Here is an 18,934-nt window from a genome sequence, read left to right on the forward strand (position 1 = left end):
GCTTCAGCGTTGAATGTTAACTTCATCAAGTCATGGGCGATCTTAATTCTTGTAGACAAGATCGATCAGGGATTAGTTGTTGCTGCCCTGCCGCGGAAGATGGGCGATTTCCGCTATTAATCACCTTACGAGATACATTAGATCCCAGTGGCAGCCGATTGTTGACAAATTGCTGAAGCTCATGCCTGGTTGGCAACGTGGGCTTATTGTGCGAGGTGCTTGCCTCACTCTGGTCAATTCGGTGATTCATGGGCGGCCTACACATCATTTTTGAATTCCTTATGATATGCAATTGAAAGTTTGACACAAGTCCTTGTGAAAGGAAAAAAAAGGTTTGGTGGTTGAGCCCCCAAAGTGGGCTCTTTGACCGCGTGGATAAGGTCTGCAGGGCGTTTTTCTGGGCTGGTTCTGAAGATATTCATAGCGGGAAATCTCCCGGTGGCTTGGCGCAAAGTGGCTTGGCGCAAAGTCTGCAGGCCAAGGTGTCTTGGTGGCTTGGGAGGAGTAATTGACTTGAACTTGTAGAGTCTGGTATACCGACTGCGATGGCCTTGGTTGAAGTGCGCATATCTGGCTAGACCTTGGCAAGGGTTGCCCATGGCCTGGGATCTGGCCCTTATTCTGCAGTTTGGTTCATTGGAAGTTAGGTTCTGGTGACAATGACCTCTTCTGGAAGGATCACTGGATCAATGGGAGATGCGCCGACGATATTGCTCCGATCGTCACAGCGCAGGTCAATGCTAGCTACGGTGCGCAACCAACAGGAGGATGGCTAGGGAGGCGGCACATTTGCATCACTGGGTGCTGGATGTGCCAAATGAGCTCCCTACCGATGGCTTGGTGCACTTCATTCAGTTATGGGATTCAGGCAATTCCTGGGGTGAAGGATGAAGTGCTCTGGAAGTGGAGCAGCAGTGCTACTTATTCATTCGCCTCTGCTTGCTTACCAGATGCTCAACGAGGGGGCCATCAAATTTGCTTGTGCCAAGGCTATTTGGAAATCTTGGGTGCCGCTTAATTGTATTATTTTTTTTACTTGGCTTGCGCTTCAGTATCGTCTATGGACCTCTGATCGTTGGCTGAGAAGAGGGCAGCAGGAACATCCATCCTTCTTCATGCTTCCTGTGCGACCAAGAGGAAGACAGCACTGATCATATTTTGATGCAATGTGTTTGTGCTAAGTAGGTGTGGTTTGACTGTTTGCAGGCTACACCGCTGGATAGATAGTTCTCTGGTTCCTATGAACATGATGACTGATAATCTGGAGGGGTGGTGGTGCATCAGGATACCTAAATACTACCGCTGTTTTTAGAAGTTGCAACATTGTTCACAACTTTTCTAGCATATCATTTCAACTCAACTTGTGACTGAATAGGCGACAGTGTGGCGAAAAAATAGAAAAGAAAAGGGCATCAGCGATAGAGAAGCCACACTAAAATTTTGGGCTCTTCGAGCTAGTTAGGGGTAGAAGTTGAACTATCGTTTTCAGTCAAGAAATCAAGATAAGAGTAGCGGGGCTGGCATTTGAAGTTTTGTGCTCCTTTTCGGTTCAGTGCGCAGTTGGTGGACAAACTGTATGATCAAGAGACTGACATGTACTCAACTTGTTCTGTAAAAAGTTTGACTAGCTAGTACCATCTCGAAACCCATAAAACCAAAGTTCTTTCTTTGTGTGTGTGAAAACTGAAAACCATATAGTAGTATCAAAAGTGAATTGCCGTCGGTTTCCTTCTTTTCCGTTACGCTCCTTCGGCGAAGCGGCTAGTCGAAGGAGGGTAATAAATATGTGCTCAAACTTAGAACCAAAATGGTGAATAATCAGCTGATCTCTGAGCTAGTTCTGCCTTGTGAGGGAGCATAGGAGACATCTGGAAAGCATGACTCATACAAGTCCAGTTTCTGGGGGATGTCGCCTCAAGCTAGACAACAAACTCCCATGTACATATGGTGTCATAATCAAAGCCTATCATGCACCTTGGTTATATCTTTTTCTCTCTTTTTTATTTGCTAATATCAGCGCCAATTTCTCTGTGGATATCTCAAGATAAGATAAGGTGTTGTGGAAAGGGAGCAAGGTGATTGGCCCACTCTGATTTGGCATGTCCTTGCAAGTGGGAGGCTTTTTTTTTTCTCTTTCTTGTCTAGAATAGGATTCTCAGTCCACTAGTTTACAGAACAGAGGAATCAAATTCAAAGTCTCCTTCCTTTTTCATTTCTTATTTGTTTACTTGTGAATTATTGGAGAGAGAGAGAGAGTGGGAGAGGGCCATGAACTCCTCAGATCATTAGTCTTTGATGAGCATGTTTCAACAACCTTCTCCAGATGAGGAGACATGGAAAAGATGCTCATGGCCTCACACAACAAACAAGCAAACATATGACAAAGAGTACCCTCCCTTCCCTTGTGATCTGGACCCTGCAGGAAAGCATGATGAACTCCAGGATCCAGCCTGGCTCCCAACAACCTTCTCCAGATCAAAAAGGTCAAGGAAGAAAGATCACACCATAGTCCACACACCAGCAAACTTATTAGCATCACCAAATACTAGAATTAATCACCATGGCTGGTTCCTCCTCTGCATATTGCAGGAATCAACACAACACCATGGTTTTGGTTTTGGATGCACGGAAGAAACTAACAGGGGCAAGGAACAAGCGGGGAGATAGACATGCCATGGAAAAAAGGAGGAGTTTTTTACTAGCTCATAGTCTCATTCATACACACATAGCTTTTCACAGGCTCTTGGTACAGACTGTGGAGAGAAACAAAAAAACAGGTTCATGCCTTCATGGCTACAACAAAGCTGCAGCTCTTGCGCAGCTTCAACCCAGGCAGGCAGCAACACCCACATGCAGGCACGAACCCGTCAGGCGAGCTCTCCCCATGCATCTCGACCGCCAAGAGAAACATAAACTACTTACTCAAGCACATCTCTCTCGGATCATGCCCCATCTCGATCTAGTTTTTCATTAGTCCTTGATGAGTTCATGTTCATGGTTCATATGCATGGCCACATATATATATGTATGTAGTACTCCATGGTTTTTGTTCAGGTGCAGTTGCAGATCCGGCCAAGACAAGACATGGCCGGCCTACGCATGCATGCGTTCTTTCTCGTTTATGTGTGGCCCCATGGGGCCAAGAACATGACCCTCCTGATGGGGTCCTCGGCGGCGGCCAAGCCCCGGCAGTCGGCGCCGTGGGGAGGCTGCGCCGCCGGCTCGGCGGTTACAGCCGAGGAGGCCGGCGGCGGCCTCGCGGCGCCGCCGCCGGTACCCGTGGTGCCCGCGGGGGGTGTCCACCGGAGCTTGTCACGGAGGGCCTGCTTGACCTCGTGAGCCCATGAGGCGCTGGCCGCGGCCTCCCCGGTGAAGTGAGGGGGTTTCATGGCAGAAAGAAGACTGGCGGAGGAAGAAGGCAGAGAAGTCTTCGATGCTTGTGTGTGCAGGCCGGGAGGGAGATGGAGAGAGGTGGTAGATTTCTCTCCACAAGGCTTGCCCAGGGGTGGTATTTATAGGCGGAAAATCTAGAGGGAGGCGCCACTCCACTCCACTCGCCAGCTAAAAAGAAAAGAAGATGCAAATTCGAACCCTAATAGCTACACGCACTATGTATATTGTATGGGAAGCTTTGATTTGGTGTTGGTGGTGATTGTTAATTAGGGCTCAAGTAGCTGTCAGCGTTTTTTTTAACACAGTACAAACGCAAATGTTCATATACGCGAGCATACATTCATCTCTATGGACGCACACATGCATACTCTATCATTATGAGCATCTCCGAAAGACTAAGGCGGTATATCATCTTAAAATTTACGAAGTCGCCGCAGTCATCTCATCATGGACTGAGGATACCACAGTTTCCCTAACCATTCAATCACATGTTGGTTCGTGTCAACGGGGTCGTTGTTAACCAAGGTTGCCTAGTTGCTCTTTGTAGCCTCTTGAAAAATGGATATTTTTTCTTCATCGAAAGTGGATATTTTCTTTGTGATGCTTTATAAAAAGGGGAAAAAATGTTGTTCGTTCGGGTCCCATCGTGTCTCCCACTATGTGTATAGTCTCCGTGATTATGATATTGCCGTGTCCATTTAGTTCGTTTTCTTTTTGGGTAACCCAAAGTTGCAGCCCGGAGAGGAGAGCGCGATCGTGCTAGCTAGCCAGTTGCTACGGGGTGTCTACAAAACTTGAGTTGAAAAAACTCAAATCCTAAGACCTGTGTAAGAAAAGAATAGAGGATAAATTTGGCTCACAATTGCGTGAATTTCCATTGACATGAGCCAAACGCAAACGACATGAATGAACATAAAACATGTTCCCCAAAGCAATATCTTAATATGTTTTGTTTTTTCCTAAAAGCTTGTATGTAACCTTAAAGTCACACTCTTGTCCGTCGTGAATCTTCTTCTTTTAACATTTCTTCTTTTTCTTGTGAGAGGACCTCCTACTGAGTTACCGAGAAGCAGGCACAAAATGAAAGAAGAAGGCGAATACCCGCAAAGCAAAGAAAAGATGAAGAGAGTAAAACATTATGTCCGTTTCCTTTACCTCTCCATGGCATTTTTTATCTACAAAATAAACACCGTTGTAGCTTAAAATGCTCTAAATTTAGCCCCTTCCAACATTTACCTCTTCTGTTGGCCCCTCTTACTAGATTTCTGACTCTGTTCCTTGAAGGCGATTCCATCTTGGAATTGATATTACTTACCAAGCAACAATGCTAAATCGACGGACTATTACGGGGTTTTACGGGGTGAGTTTTAGCTGGCAAATCGTGATTGGTTTAATGGAAATGAGGGGCCCCACCCACCTGAAATCAGGGGGTCATGTTTAATTAGTTAGGAAGGAACCTGTAAAAGCTTGTAAGACCTCGTACGTCTAGCATTTTTGCTTACCAAGTATTCGTTACATAATGCAAATCAACCTGTGGTATGATGATTAGGAAAAATAGTGGTATACATGCTCGTCAGAATTTTCGTCCACTAAAAAGGCGTATGTAACGATTTCATTAATCTTAACATTATGTATTGATTCAGTCTATAAAAAAATGCTCATAAGAATAAAATATGCATGTATGCATTCACATAAAAAAGTGTATGAACGATTTGGATTGTACTCCCTCCGTTTCTAAATATAAGTCTTTTAAAATATTTCACTAGAGGTCTACATACCGAGCAAAGTAAGTGAATCTATAGTCTAAAGTATGTCTATATACATTCATATGTAGTTTACTAGTGAAACCTCTATAAAAACTTATATTTAGGAACGGAGGGAGTACCATGTTAGAAAAAAAAATCGTGATATAATATTGGCAAGGCATGGAGCGAGGTCGTGCAATTATTTGACACCCGTCGTGCTGTCCACCATGCATGCAGCTGCCTGCCTACCTGCTACTACGTGTTATTCCATTTTCTCAGTTGCCTACCCGCTATTTATATTCCGAAAGCTTAAAATTGGGAAATTGACTCATACGTGGAATAGCCTGCCCCTATGGACGATGGTGGCCATCGCTCTCGTGGGCCCTCCATCTTGCCAATGTTCCAAAAACTGGTGGCACCCACCGGCCGGTCACTCTCACTCAGCCATGGTGTATTGTTTATCTCATTGAACTATTTAAAAAAAGTACAAGGTATATTTACTGTGTGAATCTTCTGTGACATGTATATATTTGTTTTCAGGAGAAAATGTAATATATTGAGCACCTATCACATCACCGAGCGCTGCCAATAAGCGGTTTGGCTTTGCCACACCGGATCTATTGGTTGGTAACTTGGTATGTTGTTCATTCGGAGACTATTCATAATGAGGAGTAACATAGAGTAATAACATATACTCCCTCCGTTCTAAAATAAGTGTCTCAACTTTGTACTAGCTTTAGTACAAATTTGTATTAAGCTTGAGACAGTTATTTCGGGACAGAGGGAGTATATGTTATTAATCTAAGTTATTACCTTCACAGTGGATATTAACATAGGGATAATAACTTTGAATTTATCATTTATTAGACTATAGACTCATCTTACCTTGGTATCCGCTATATTACTGATAGAGGTAGTAACATGCTAAGTTACTCAATTTTCTTCCTTCTCATTTATTAGTTGTCACATCATACTTTTTGCTTAGGTGACACTTATGTTACTACCTATGTTAATTTCATTGTGGTTAGTCGGATAAATAATCATTTTTGTAACACTGTTCATAAATTGCATCTTTTTACGCAAATACGATTCTTCCATACAAAAAATGACTCAGGCATACCTTTTTCTGTTTGATTAGAAATGAATATCAGTCATTAAATTCACATGAAAGTACATTATACATGCATCGTAATTGACAATATGTATTACTTTCGTATTTCTATGGAGGTTTTAATGTACAATTTTATTTCCATTATTTGTTTTTTAAGAAGAAATAAGTGTGTTATGTACATATAGGTCGATATCAATGAGATGGCATATCAAACGGTACATGTGGAAATGTTTGTACGATATATTACGCTATCTGGATATGGCTAACTCAGTACTCAAGCGCGCGTGTGTCTCTGTCGTTGTAAAAGTGATCGACGGTAGACCCAAGTGAAGAACCGCTTCTCCTCCTCAGGCATCTCCTGGAACTCATGGCGGCAGGGAACAGATTGTTCCATCGCCTCCCTCTTCCTTGCCCCATGCCTTTCATGGCGGGGCACGCGCCCCTCCACTTTTGACATGCGCGTTCGCGGAGCCGGCAAAGCGGGCACTAGAACCCACCGTTCCCCTTGCGAAGCAGTGGCCGATGGGGGAGGTGGACGACAGAGGAGCAAATTGAGCAGACCTCGCGGAGTTCTGCGTCGACCGGGAGGATCTAGCTCAGGTGTTCGCACGTGCCGGCGGGCGAGCGACGATAGAGAAGATTTGAAACTACCCCCAATGTCCACCAGCGACCCCTTGAGAGCAATGCGGAGTGCCAGCTCTTCGACAACATCGTCGTCGGAGCAGATGGAGGAGCTCAACATGCTTGCCCATGACTAGAATGGATCGAATCGGAGAAGGGGAGGAGAAGAGACGGAGCTTGAGCAGAGCGAAGTGAGCGTAAGGTTTTTGATTTGGGGTATTTTGTGGGGACGAATCGGGGTTGGCGATGGGTAGGGCTAACTTGGCGGATACGTTCGGGTTGTCTTATATCCGTCCTACATTTGGCCTAGATACGAGGGGGTGTTGGACAACCTGAATGTTTGAGGACGGTTTGAGTCGCCCAGGTGGGCAGTTTGAGGCAAGTATCCGCTCAATTATCATGAATGAACGGATGAATATATGCAAGTGTGAGGATGTGTTTTTTATATTCCCTATGTTTGCAATTTGTATGGATATATGTATGGATATATATGGATGATGTTGTCACATAATTGATTAAAATTAGAAATTATGTTAGGATGACCGATGATGAGAAAAATGGGCGTGTGTATACGGGACTTGACCTTCTTTCGATGAGAACCATCATGCCCGTGCTCTCGAGTATAAGGGGTAACAACCGAAGCCATAATCATATTCATGTTATTTTTTTATGAAGGAAGGTTCTCACAGATTTGTTTAATTTTGCGAGAAACTTATGCTAGTGAGACTAGGGTTTCTTGCCTCCTCGATGGTGCCACATATATACCTCATCTCCTATGGCATTAGGCCATGGAGCACGCAGTGGATCACGATCCTTGCCGACGAGAGAGCTCCTCCTTAGTTTTTAGTTATCTTTTCTGTTCGTTTAGGATTTGTGTCCTGCCCAGAAAGACGAGGTGGCGACGGATCCCTGGAGATGGAATAAGGTTCTCCTTACATGATTCGGTCTAAGGGTCTCGACGGTGCGACTAGTGTTATATTATCGAAGTGTCTGTGGAGGTGTGTTTCCGACGGATCTTACATGATTCGATCGGTGGTTGTCTTTAGTGGACCCGCTCAGATGTGATCTTCATTCGTCTATGTTCTTGTGTCTTCAGATTGGATCTTTCCTATCTACGCTTCTCTTCATCGATGGTGATTTCTACTCTGGTGCGCTGGTCCCATGTGGCCTTAGCACGATGACTTTTTGATTGTCTACTACAACAAGTTTTGTCCAGCTCCGATTAGGGAGGGATGTTGACGGCGGCGCACCTTCGTCTCGCTTCAGTGCTTCTAATCGTCGCTAGGCAGTCTATAAATCTGAATGTAATTTTTGTTGTTTCCGGTGTTCGTTGTACTGTCATAATTGACGGTGAATAAGATTGAACCCCGTACAAAGATGCTTCAGCTTTTCTTACAACTGCAGCCAGGTTCAGCCTTTTTTCTTACTAAAAATTGTTCGGCTCTTTTTATTTTTGAGAATCATAGCATGGTTCAGTTTTTTTTTTAAAGAAAAACAGCATGTCGAGAGCCCATGGGTAGGGGAGACACATTGGCGATGCAAACCCGCCCATAGACGGAGTGAGAAAACGGCAGGCAAAGGAGCCCGGCCCGGTATATCTGCTATCACGGGCCTGACGAGGGCCTTGTTGTGGGCTACCTATATCGTCCTCGCCTCGCCGTCTTCCTCGAGAATCGAGCAAGTTCGTCCTCGAGCAAGGTCGCCGCCGTACACATCGATCACTGAGCGCCAGCTGACGGGTCGTCCGTGGAGAATCGGCCGAGCAACAGCCACTGCAAGGTGCTGATTCACTTCAATTCTTGAATTTTTAGTGCTCCTGGGAGATTTGCCTTAGGGATCTACTTGTGATGTTTCAGTGGTTCACCAACCTATAAGATATGTTCTTGCCAGAGACAATTCGGTAGTAGTACTAGTACATAATCTATTTCATTTAGGCATATATTGTTATCGCCATTTTGATTCTGTATGCTATGGCTAAGGCTAAGGGGATTGGATATTATCTATTCATAACGAGTTAGACTGAAATTGGCGCATGAACATCACTCATCCACTTGATTTTAGACCGAAATGGCGTATTTGATTTTTGTGTGCTTTGTTATAGGTAGGTGCTCTCACTTCTCACCGCTGCTGGAAACTAGTAATAATTTACTTACTTTCTTTCATGGCTTCATTGCATTTTGCAGCAGCCAGAAACTTCATCAGCTGCAGTGGAGGAGAGACCTGATCCTGCAATCCCGGGTGATGAGCAGTTTGGTGATGGATGCAAAGGCCCAGACTGATCACAAGGTGATAAAGATCTCCTGCTGTGTGTGGGTGCATATGTTGAAATTGCCGTGATGTCAATCTGAAATGAAAAATAAATTTACTAAATAGATGAATTATGTGTGTTACTGAAAATTCAACTGTGCCTCTGCTCTTTACTTCATTTTTGGAGTGGTAGGAACTATCTATTATTATGGATCGGAGGGAGTAGTACTTATCAACAGCACAAACAGCAACTGACGACTGTAATCAACGGGGCACTTTTAAGTTTTTCAGAAAACTAAAAAGAAAGAAATACAATAAAGAACACCAACAAGGATGATAGAGAAGCTCATATTATTGTTCCATGCTCACAAAAACAGAGTTATTGTTCCAATACAAATGGGCAGCATAGATATTACATTACATTCGAGGCATAGAAATCAATAGCAGATTATAGATAGATAGAGTAACTCATATGGTGTTCCTTGCTCACAAAAAAACAGTCATTATTCCAATAGAACTGGGTAGCATAGATACTGCATTACATCCGAGGCATATCAATCAACATATAGGTGGTCATCACGAGTTGAAGCTTTTCTCCTTATGCTTCTGAAATAGCTCGATGTGATCGATGACGAGGCGGATAACAGAGAGGAACTCACCGCCCCTGCCAAGCTGTATACAGTGGGAAATACCGGTGCCATGGTAGGCTGCATAGCACAGGAACTCCACCCACACCTCGAAGATGACTTGCAGCATCGACAAATTCATTTTGTTTCCAAGCAGCTCACAAGCAAGAGATATATAAGGCCGATCATCACTTTTATGGTCAAGTAATGACCTTGCAAACTCCCCGTTAGTAGAACATTTTCTGTTCTTCCACAGCTCCTCCAAATCATTGATGGTAGAATCGCTTGGAACTCCGCCGGGCAGTAAGCTTGGGTGTATCACTAAAAAACCCATGTACTTAGATAATACCTTTATTGCCTCAACAAGGAGTTTATCATCCTCTTCAGCATTGAGGCACCTACTTTGATGCTGGTTGTCATCACAACAGCAAAGGTAAATATCGGTTGCAACCTGCCAGATGAGAATGCAATGGGCGAAATCCCTGTCCTTGACAGAAAAGTCCATATCACCCCAGAGTTCGTATCTCGTTAGCACATATTTTCCGGGTCCATCCAGGATACTCCATGACTTAGAATGATCAGTCATTGTTATCACTATCTGTCCCAACACTAGTTCCTTGAACTTCATCGTGATCTTCGTATAAACTGAGAACTTCACCTTTCTCCGCCACTTTTTAAGTACAGTACTTGTCTCTTCGATCATTTTTGTGCACTTGGTTTGGTCACGGGTGCAGTAATCCAACACACTATGTTGCCCGATGGAGTGCAACCATTTTCTTTGGCGTCCCACTTTGATAAGTCGTCGAATCCACAAAACCATAGCATTAGTTCGGTTCCATCCCTGACAGCGCAAGTAGCTGCACGTCCATGTTGATCCTACAATTGTAAATACTGATATGGTTTCCAGAATGATGGCCCCAACCAATAGCAGGTAACTGATGGAGACATCTACTCTCCTGTGAGCACCTTTACCGTCGTCAAGACGGAACAACAAGAATGCGCTCACCGTGCCAAGCAGTGAGATGGCACGGATCAAGTAGCCTTGCCAAGAGTGAGCCACTTGTGCCTTAGTGTAAAACATGTCGTACAGAAGGGAGAGCTCTGCCTCGACCAGGTCATACAGCATGTCCGTGTTGAGTTTATACGGCAGAGGCAGACCGGTCTGTAGATAACTGCGAACAGTGTCGTTGGACCATCTTTCCAGGCTGACGTTGATGAATGCACACATACAAAATTGGAACATGTAATGAGCTTCGAATAAGATCAGCTCCTCTCTATCCATCTTAGCTGTGGTCTTCAAGATTTCAGGCCGATCTTGGGAGGTTTTGCTGTGAACTTTCAACAAAGCAAAATTGCCATTGTTGCCTCTTTGGAGAGCCCACACCCTCTCCCCGTACTTGAGGAAACCCACTATGAACATCACTATGGTGGCCGAGACCAAGGTCCAGGTACCGGGTATTGTGTACCGGTAGATGGCGTAGCCGGCCCCCGATGCCTGCACTACGAGAGTCAGGAGGTGGCGCCTCCATAGCTGGTTGTCCTCTAGGGAGAAGGCAGTGATGGTGTCCTGGCCGCCGAGGTGGAGCAGAAAGAAGGTTGCCCAGAACGCAACGAGCCCGTCATCTCCCGGCCTGCTCTCAAGGGACATGTGCCCAAGGGCATAGACCGCGATGTTATCGGCCATCAGGTATGACAGCCAGAGGAAGGCCAGCAGCCTGGCAGAGGAGCTGCGCCGCCGGAGCCCACCGAAGACGAGGAGGATGAGCTGAAGCAGGAAGCTGGCGACAACCAAGATCTGAATTCCCCATTCTTTCCACACACGCACCACAAGTCCTCCTCCTCCCATTGATGTGTGATCCACTAAAAAGCATACATGACCAATAGAACGCCTCTTCACAACAAATATATCACATTTATACAAGGGATACAAGGTATATGGATCTAGAAGAAGAAGATATAGTGAGCTTGGTTTGACTTACACTAGAAGGAGACCAGCCGGTGGGATGAGCAGCGATGAGCCGGATCACTTTGGAGGATGATCAGAAAGCTGGGGTGTAGCAAGGGCGATGGAGAGTAGCAGATCGAGCTTTTCAGTTGCGGTTTGAAAGTGTGTTCGGTCTACTGGCAATGTAGTGATCCAACACCAGGTCTGTCGCAGGAAGAAGGTGCAAGAACGACTTGCCAGAAAATAAACAAAAGACTTGACCCCAGTTTAATTTTCTCGTTTCTGATTCCTGCCAGCTAGTTGTTACGTGGGTGGTTGGATTAGTGAGGAATTTAGATTATAAAGTAGTAAGACGATAAGCCTTGACCCTGTTTAATTAGACGCATGGCATGGGTGGTATCATGTGATCCGTTTCCTAATTGCCCACCGATCTTATCCACTGTAATGCGTTAACCATATTTTATTTCTCAAGTAAATTGAGTGTTTTGGTCGAATTGGTTGGTGCACACAATTTAGGGCATCTCTAACCGAACCCTCAAATTTCTTCAGAAAGAATGTACGAGTTAACTTTCAGTAAAGTGAAAATGCCGAGGATACTATCATGTCAGTTCCTGTCGAGAGAAAAAAAACATTGAAATACTCCCCACAGTCTTAGCGGAGAGTGACCTTGGAAAACCGTACAGACCAGATGTTTTCTTCTCAAGAACAAGCAACAATTTGTCGCCTGTCATTTTCATTAGGCGAGAGGGGAAATGGTTACAGAGAGCTGCTGAGGAAACAAGAAGAGACTCTTGTATCCTAAAGGTTCAGTTCAGAACGTGAAAAATGTCAACCTCCAACTCCACTGCTACGGCAAAGCTATATATACCTACTCCTCCCGTACACCTGCCGTCTGCTGTCGTGCCTAGATCCAAAGTTTGAGCTCGTCCGCCCCTGCTGTGACCACTCTCTGGATGTTGGAGATCTTCCCTTCAAACACACAGGCATTTCTTTCCAGTGATAACCTTCGGAGACCCACGGCCACAATCTTGATCGTCGCCGGTTCTCTTTTGCAAACTTGAAGAGTGGGGATCGGCCGAGAGCACCACCATCCTCTGACCGTATCGAGCTGACTCGGATTGAGCCTTTGCAAACCGAATCGACGTAGAACAGGAACCAAAATTTTCTCGCGAAAGAACACTGAACTGAAACATGATCCATTGTTTCATCATCCTGACCGCAGAGTATGCAACAAGCAGGGTGCTGCGTACCTCTCTTCGCCAATCGATCAGCGGTCCAGCCAACAGCGATCACACATCACTAGCCAAGTAAAATATCTCTCTTTCGAAGGCACCAAGTTGTTCCAAAGGTCCGAAGCATAGTCATGTGACAGGGTATCAAGGACAAGGAGGTGTTAACATGTGTATAGTCCCTTTACTGTATATCCCCATTATATGAGGGGTTTCTTGTCTTTTACCACATGTATATGTACTAGCCCTTAGCCCTCTGTGAATGTTATTTTCCCATTCCTAACATGGTATCAGTTGCTTACGTTCTTCCTCCCCACGCCCGCAACTCGCGTGCTCCACCTCCACAGACGCCGCTAGCTCCGGTCACTCCGGCCACCTCGTCGGCCCTCCTCCGTTCGGTTGCTCCAGCGCCCTCTGCCGGATACCTTTTGCCTGGATCCGCCGTCGCTGCTCCCCAGTCCCCGTCCCGCCAGGCTCTATCGCCACTGGCCCCCGTCAGCCTGCCCACGCCTGGATTCACCGTCGGCGGCCGCTCCATGCACGACCTCGCTTGGAGTTGCCGCCGCCGTCGCAGCCTACGCGTTCGACCGACGCTCACCCGGACGCCACTCCCCTCCTCTGCCACGGCCGCCACTTGCCTCGACCCCACCGGCGCCTGCCTCGCCCAGTCACTGCCGGTGACCTCCTGCCTCCGCCGGCTGCTGCCACTTCTCCTGGCTGCTGCCTCTTTCGCCTGGTCCCTCCTTGCTCGATCGCCTGGTAGCCGCCGCCGCCATCGCCGCTCTCTGCTCGGGCCCGATCCAGATCGGGATCGGCTGGGTTGACCCTGTCAAAAAAAAAAGAAAAAAAGAAAAAAAAAGAGAGAAGAAGAGGGAGATTAGCATGTCTTCTTGAAGCTATGTTGCCGTTCCTCGGTGCTCGGTGATCTTCGATGGCACCAACTATGCTGAGTTTGTGAGCTTCATGCGTATCCACGTGCGCGGTCTTCTGCTGTGGGGTGTTCTCTCTGGTGAGCTCCCCTGTCCGTCATGTCCTGTTGCTCCCGTGGCTCCTATCCCGTCGGTGCTGCTTGTTCTGGCTGCTGATGCTTCCTAGGCTGATCGGGATGCAGCCAAGGCTCTCAATGATGCCGCTGTTGATCCCTATGATCAACAGGTATCTGCTTATTCAGATGCTCTTTCTGTCTACCGTAATGATCTGTCTGCTTACACTCAATGGTGCAACGATGATGATCGGGCTGCTGCTGTACGCACTGCGAGTGTTCTCCCTCAGTTTGCCTCAGAGTTCATGGGTCTCGGTATTGTTGCAACAATGTGGTCTTATCTCTGTCAACGCTATCAGCCCTCTGATGATGCTCTCTACTTATCTGTGGTGCGTTAGGAGCATGCACTTCAGCAAGGTGACTTTTCTATTAATGAGTTCTATACACAGAGTTCCGCCATCTCGCGCCAGCTTGACTCTCTTCGGACAGTTGTTTGTGGAGCGCAGCCCATTAGGACAACAACACCATGTGTTGCGTTGAATGACTGATGTACATCCATTCAACGGTCAGAAAATGGCCAGACTGTGAAAATGAACGGCTCTGGTGTATGGGGGCATGAGAGGCTTCCTACGTGCCCAGTTTTACTGTCCTAAATGAATACTTCCTTCGTATCAAAAAAACATATTATATTTTGATACAGAGGAAGTACTATAATAAATATATCTCGAAGTCATTAAATATTAAAATAATTAATGATGTTTCTCGGACCTAGCTAGTTATTTGTAATAGGGTGATATGAGTACTTATGAAATTCGAAATTTTATTTCTTGGACAATCTCAGCACACTAAGAAAAGAGTACACCCTCACATCTGTGACAACTACTGCTAGTTTTGTATCAGCAACACAAACCAGCGGGCTAAATCACTCACAAGTTTTCCAGAAAACAGAAGAGAAACAAATCCAATAAAGAACATCAACATGAATGACACAGGAACTCATATTGCTATTCCATGAACACAAAAACAGAGTTACCATTTCAATAGAAATGGGTAGCATAGATCTCACATTCGAGGCTTAGAAATCAACATCAGATGTAATAGAGTAGCCCATGCTGTTATTCCAATAAAAATGGTAGCAAGCTCAAAAAGATTTAAAAAAAAAGTGTAGCATAGATACTACTCCCATAAATATGAGATAAGTGATCTATGCTACTTTAGTGATCTAAAATGTCTCCTATAAATATAAAATATAAGATAAAAAGAGGAAGTACATTACATTCGAGGCATATAAATCAACAAGGTATATGAGATGAACCTCTCCTATAAGTTGTCAGCGTCACTTGGAAGCCTCTGATAACTACGTACGCCTTTGAAATAGCTGGATGTGATCTATGACGAGGCGGATAACAGTGAGGAACTCACCGCCCCTGCCAAGCTGTCCGCAGTGGGAAATAGGGCTGCTGTGGTGGGCTGCATAGCACAGGAACTCCACCCACACCTCGAAGATGACTTGCAGCATCGAGAAATTCATTTTGTTTCCAAGCAGCTCACAAGCAAGAGATATATAAGGAGCATCCCTTTTATGGTCAAGTAATGACCTTGCAAACTCCCTGTTAGTAGAACATTTACTGGTCTTCCACAGCTCCTCCAAATCATTGATGGTAAAATCGCTTGGAACTCCGCCGGGCAGTAAGCTTGGGTGTATCATTAAAAAACCCATGTAGTTAGATAAAACCTTTATTGCCTCTACAAGGAGTTTATCGTCCTCTTCAGCGTTGAGGCGCCTACTTTGATGCTGGCTGTCATCACAGCAGCAAAAGTAAATGTCGGTTGCAACTTGCCAGATGAGAATGCAATGGGCGAAATCCCTGCCCTTCACAGAAAAGCCCATATCACCCCAGATTCCGTATTCCGTTAGCACATATTCTCCCGGTGCATCCAGGATACTCCATGACCTAGAATGAGCAGTCATTGTTTCCACTACCTGTCGCAACACTAGCTCCTTGAACTTCATCGTGATCTTCGTATTAACTGAGAATTTGACCTTTCTCCGCCACTTTTTAAGTGCAGTACTTGCCTCTTCGATCATGTTTGTGCACTTGGTTTGGTCACGGGTGCAGTAGTCCAACACATTATGTTGCCCTATGGAGTGCATCCATTTTCTTTGTCTTCCCACCTTGAGAAGACGACGAATGCTCAAAACCATAGCGTTAGCTCGGTTCCATCCCTGACAGTGCAAGTAATGACACGTCCATGTTGATCCTACAATTCTGAACACTGATATGGTTTCCAGAACGATGGCCCCAACCAATAGCACGTAACTGATGGAGATATCTACTCTGCTGTGAGTACCTTTACCATCGTCAAGACGGAACAACAAGAATGCGCCCACGGTGCCAAGCAGTGAGATGACACGGATCAAGCAGCCTTGCCAAGTGTGAACCACCTGCGCCTTAGTGTAAAACATGTCGTACAGGAGGGAGAGCTCCGCCTCGACCAGGTCATACATGTCCATGTTGTATTCATAAGGCAGAGGCATAAGGGGGTCTAAATAACGGATAACTGGGTCCCTGATGCGTTCGTACATGTCTGTATATGCCCACCTTTGCATGCTGACATTGATAAATATTAATTCACACGCACAAAAATGGAACATGTAATGAGCATCGAATAGAATAAGCTCCTCTCTATCCATCTTAGCTCTGATCTTCAACATGTTATCCCGTTCTTGAGAAGTTTTGGGGTAAACTTCCAACAAAGCAAAAGTGTCACTACTGTTGCCTCTTTGGAGAGCCCACACCCTCTCCCCGTACTTGAGGAAACCCACTATGAACATCACTATGGTGGCTGAGACCAAGGTCCAGGTACCCGGTATGGTGTACCGGTAGATGGCATAACCGGCTCCCGATGCCTGCACTAGGAGAGTCAGCAGGTGGCGTCTCCATACCTGGTTGTCCTGTAGGGAGAAGGCAGTGATGGTGTCCTGGCCACCCAGGTGGAGCAGAAAGAAGGTCGCCCAGAACGCCACAAGCCCGGCATCATCTTGCGGCCTGCTCTCAAGGGCCATGTGCCCAAGGGCATATACCGCAACATTATCGGCCATCAGGTACGACAGCCAGAGGAAGGTCAGCAGCACGCCTGAGTAACTGCGCCGCCGGAACCCACCGAAGACAAGGAGGACGAGCTGAAGCAGGAAGCTGGTGACAACCAATATCTGGATCCCCCATTCTTTCCACACACGCACCACCAGTCCTCCTCCTGCTCCTCCTGACATTGATGCCCCGTCCACTGAAAAGGTACAGGAACATGTATAGCTAATCACATCAGCGCGCGCAGACCGGAGAGAGAAAGATAGATAGATAGATAGAGAGAGAGAGCTAATCACATCAACAACTACAGATTAGTGCTACCCATGTGTAGCTAATCATATGTATACAAGGGAAGTATATATATGGATCTAAAAGAAGAACACATAGCGAGTAGCTTGGTTTGACTCACACGAGGAGACCAGCCGGTGAAGAGAGAGCAGCGATGAGCGGAGCCCAACAGCCGGATCAATTCGAGGTTGACCAGGAAGCTGGATGTAGCAAAGGCGATGGAGAAGGAGAACAGCAGATCAAGCCTTTCTGCTGTACATTTGAGAATTGAGAGTGTATTCGGTCGACCGGCAAATTGGCAATGATCGAACTCCAAGTCAATGCCCGAGCAAGTAACTATGAAAGGGCCGACAGGATCGACTTCCCAATCCCAGGAGATAAGTATAACATACAGACTTGGCCTCCGTTTAGTTTACTCGCATTGGATCCCTGCCAGCTAGCTGTAACGTGGGCGGTTGGATTAGCAAGGAATTTAAATTATAGTAAAACGTTATAGCCTTGATCCAGTTTAGATGCATGGCATGGGCGGTAGTATGATTTTGCCCTGCAGGTGTGAAATGCAAGAAAAATCGCCTAATTGCCAACTGGTCTTTTTTGTTTGTTTTTGAGTTGGAAGTGTTGCATTCATTTATTCAACGATCTCGGGCAAATCCAAGTTTATAGCATCCAAAATACAACCCGGAGGGATATGGAACAATTTTTTACAAAGTTCATTCCCGGATCTGATCCGTTGAATAGTGTTAACCTCATTTTCTCCAATAAATTGAGTCTTAAGGTGAATTTGCTGCATTCATGTACAGTTAGCTACTTTGCATGCCTAGCTAGGGTGCGCTCGAGCCCTCCTAGTGTCGCTGTCACTTGTGTCTAAGGGCCTGTTTGGTTCATAAGTCCTTTGACTTTTTTTAGTCCCAACTTATAAGTCCTAAGTTCCTAAAAAGTTCTTACTCGTTTGGTTTCTAGGACTTAACATGGACAAAAAGACCATATTACAACTATAAGTCCCTATAAGACTCTCCTTGAGAGTCTTATTTCATAAGTCACAAATGCACACTTTAAGTCCCTATAAGTCCCTCATGTTTGGTTTAGATGAAACTTAAAGAGACTTATAAGTTCTAAGTCCCTGTAACCAAACACGCCTTAATCCACTCGATCTATTTGCCGGAAGCTGGCCAGCGACGTGGGGCCTGCTGGTGTGCTTGAATAAAGGCGGTGGTCCTAGGGTTCCTCTTACACCAAGACAAAAATCTGCCTGATGCTTGTACTTGCTGATCTGGCCGGAGTGGTGGGCTTCGGAAGGCTCCGCCGACGAACTCCCATGGGCGTGTTATGCATGAAGTTTGCTGGATCGGGTGGAATTCAGTCGTTCTCATTGGTTCTTCGTTAAGGAGGGAGCGGCGAAGCTCTGCTATCTATTTCCTGTTGGGTAACGTAGCATAAATTCAAAATTTTCCTACGCATATTCAGATCTTCCTATGGAGAGACCAGCAACGAGAGAGGGGTAAGAGCATCTTCATACCTTTGAAGATCGCTAAGCGGAAGCGTTGCTAGAACGCGGTTGATGGAGTCGTACTCGCAGCGATTCCGATCTAGTGCCGAACTACGGCACCTCCGCGTTCAACACACGTGCAGCCCGGTGACGTCTCCCGCACCTTGATCCA

General features: G+C 45.8%; 3 protein-coding genes across 3 annotated transcripts; all 3 read right to left on the reverse strand.

The window, feature by feature from the left end:
- Positions 1-2,675: 2,675 nt before the first annotated feature.
- On the reverse strand, positions 2,676-3,595 carry LOC123394931. The gene has a single exon (XM_045089821.1). The coding sequence runs from the start codon at positions 3,387-3,389 to the stop codon at positions 3,120-3,122; it is 270 nt and encodes an 89-aa protein (XP_044945756.1). The 5' UTR covers positions 3,390-3,595; the 3' UTR covers positions 2,676-3,119.
- A 5,875-nt stretch (positions 3,596-9,470) lies between these two features.
- Positions 9,471-11,855, reverse strand: LOC123399395. Its single transcript, XM_045093811.1, has one exon. It carries the CDS (start codon positions 11,587-11,589, stop codon positions 9,694-9,696), a length of 1,896 nt encoding a protein of 631 aa, XP_044949746.1. The 5' UTR covers positions 11,590-11,855; the 3' UTR covers positions 9,471-9,693.
- A 3,035-nt stretch (positions 11,856-14,890) lies between these two features.
- On the reverse strand, positions 14,891-17,628 carry LOC123399984. Its single transcript, XM_045094371.1, has 2 exons — positions 17,398-17,628; positions 14,891-17,187 (listed from the first exon to the last, which is right to left on the reverse strand). Exon 2 carries the CDS (start codon positions 17,171-17,173, stop codon positions 15,257-15,259), a length of 1,917 nt encoding a protein of 638 aa, XP_044950306.1. The 5' UTR covers positions 17,174-17,187; positions 17,398-17,628; the 3' UTR covers positions 14,891-15,256.
- Positions 17,629-18,934: the final 1,306 nt, after the last annotated feature.

This window comes from Hordeum vulgare, chromosome 5H, assembly GCF_904849725.1.
Source record: "Hordeum vulgare subsp. vulgare chromosome 5H, MorexV3_pseudomolecules_assembly, whole genome shotgun sequence".
In the NCBI taxonomy this organism is placed as follows: Eukaryota; Viridiplantae; Streptophyta; class Magnoliopsida; order Poales; family Poaceae; genus Hordeum; species Hordeum vulgare.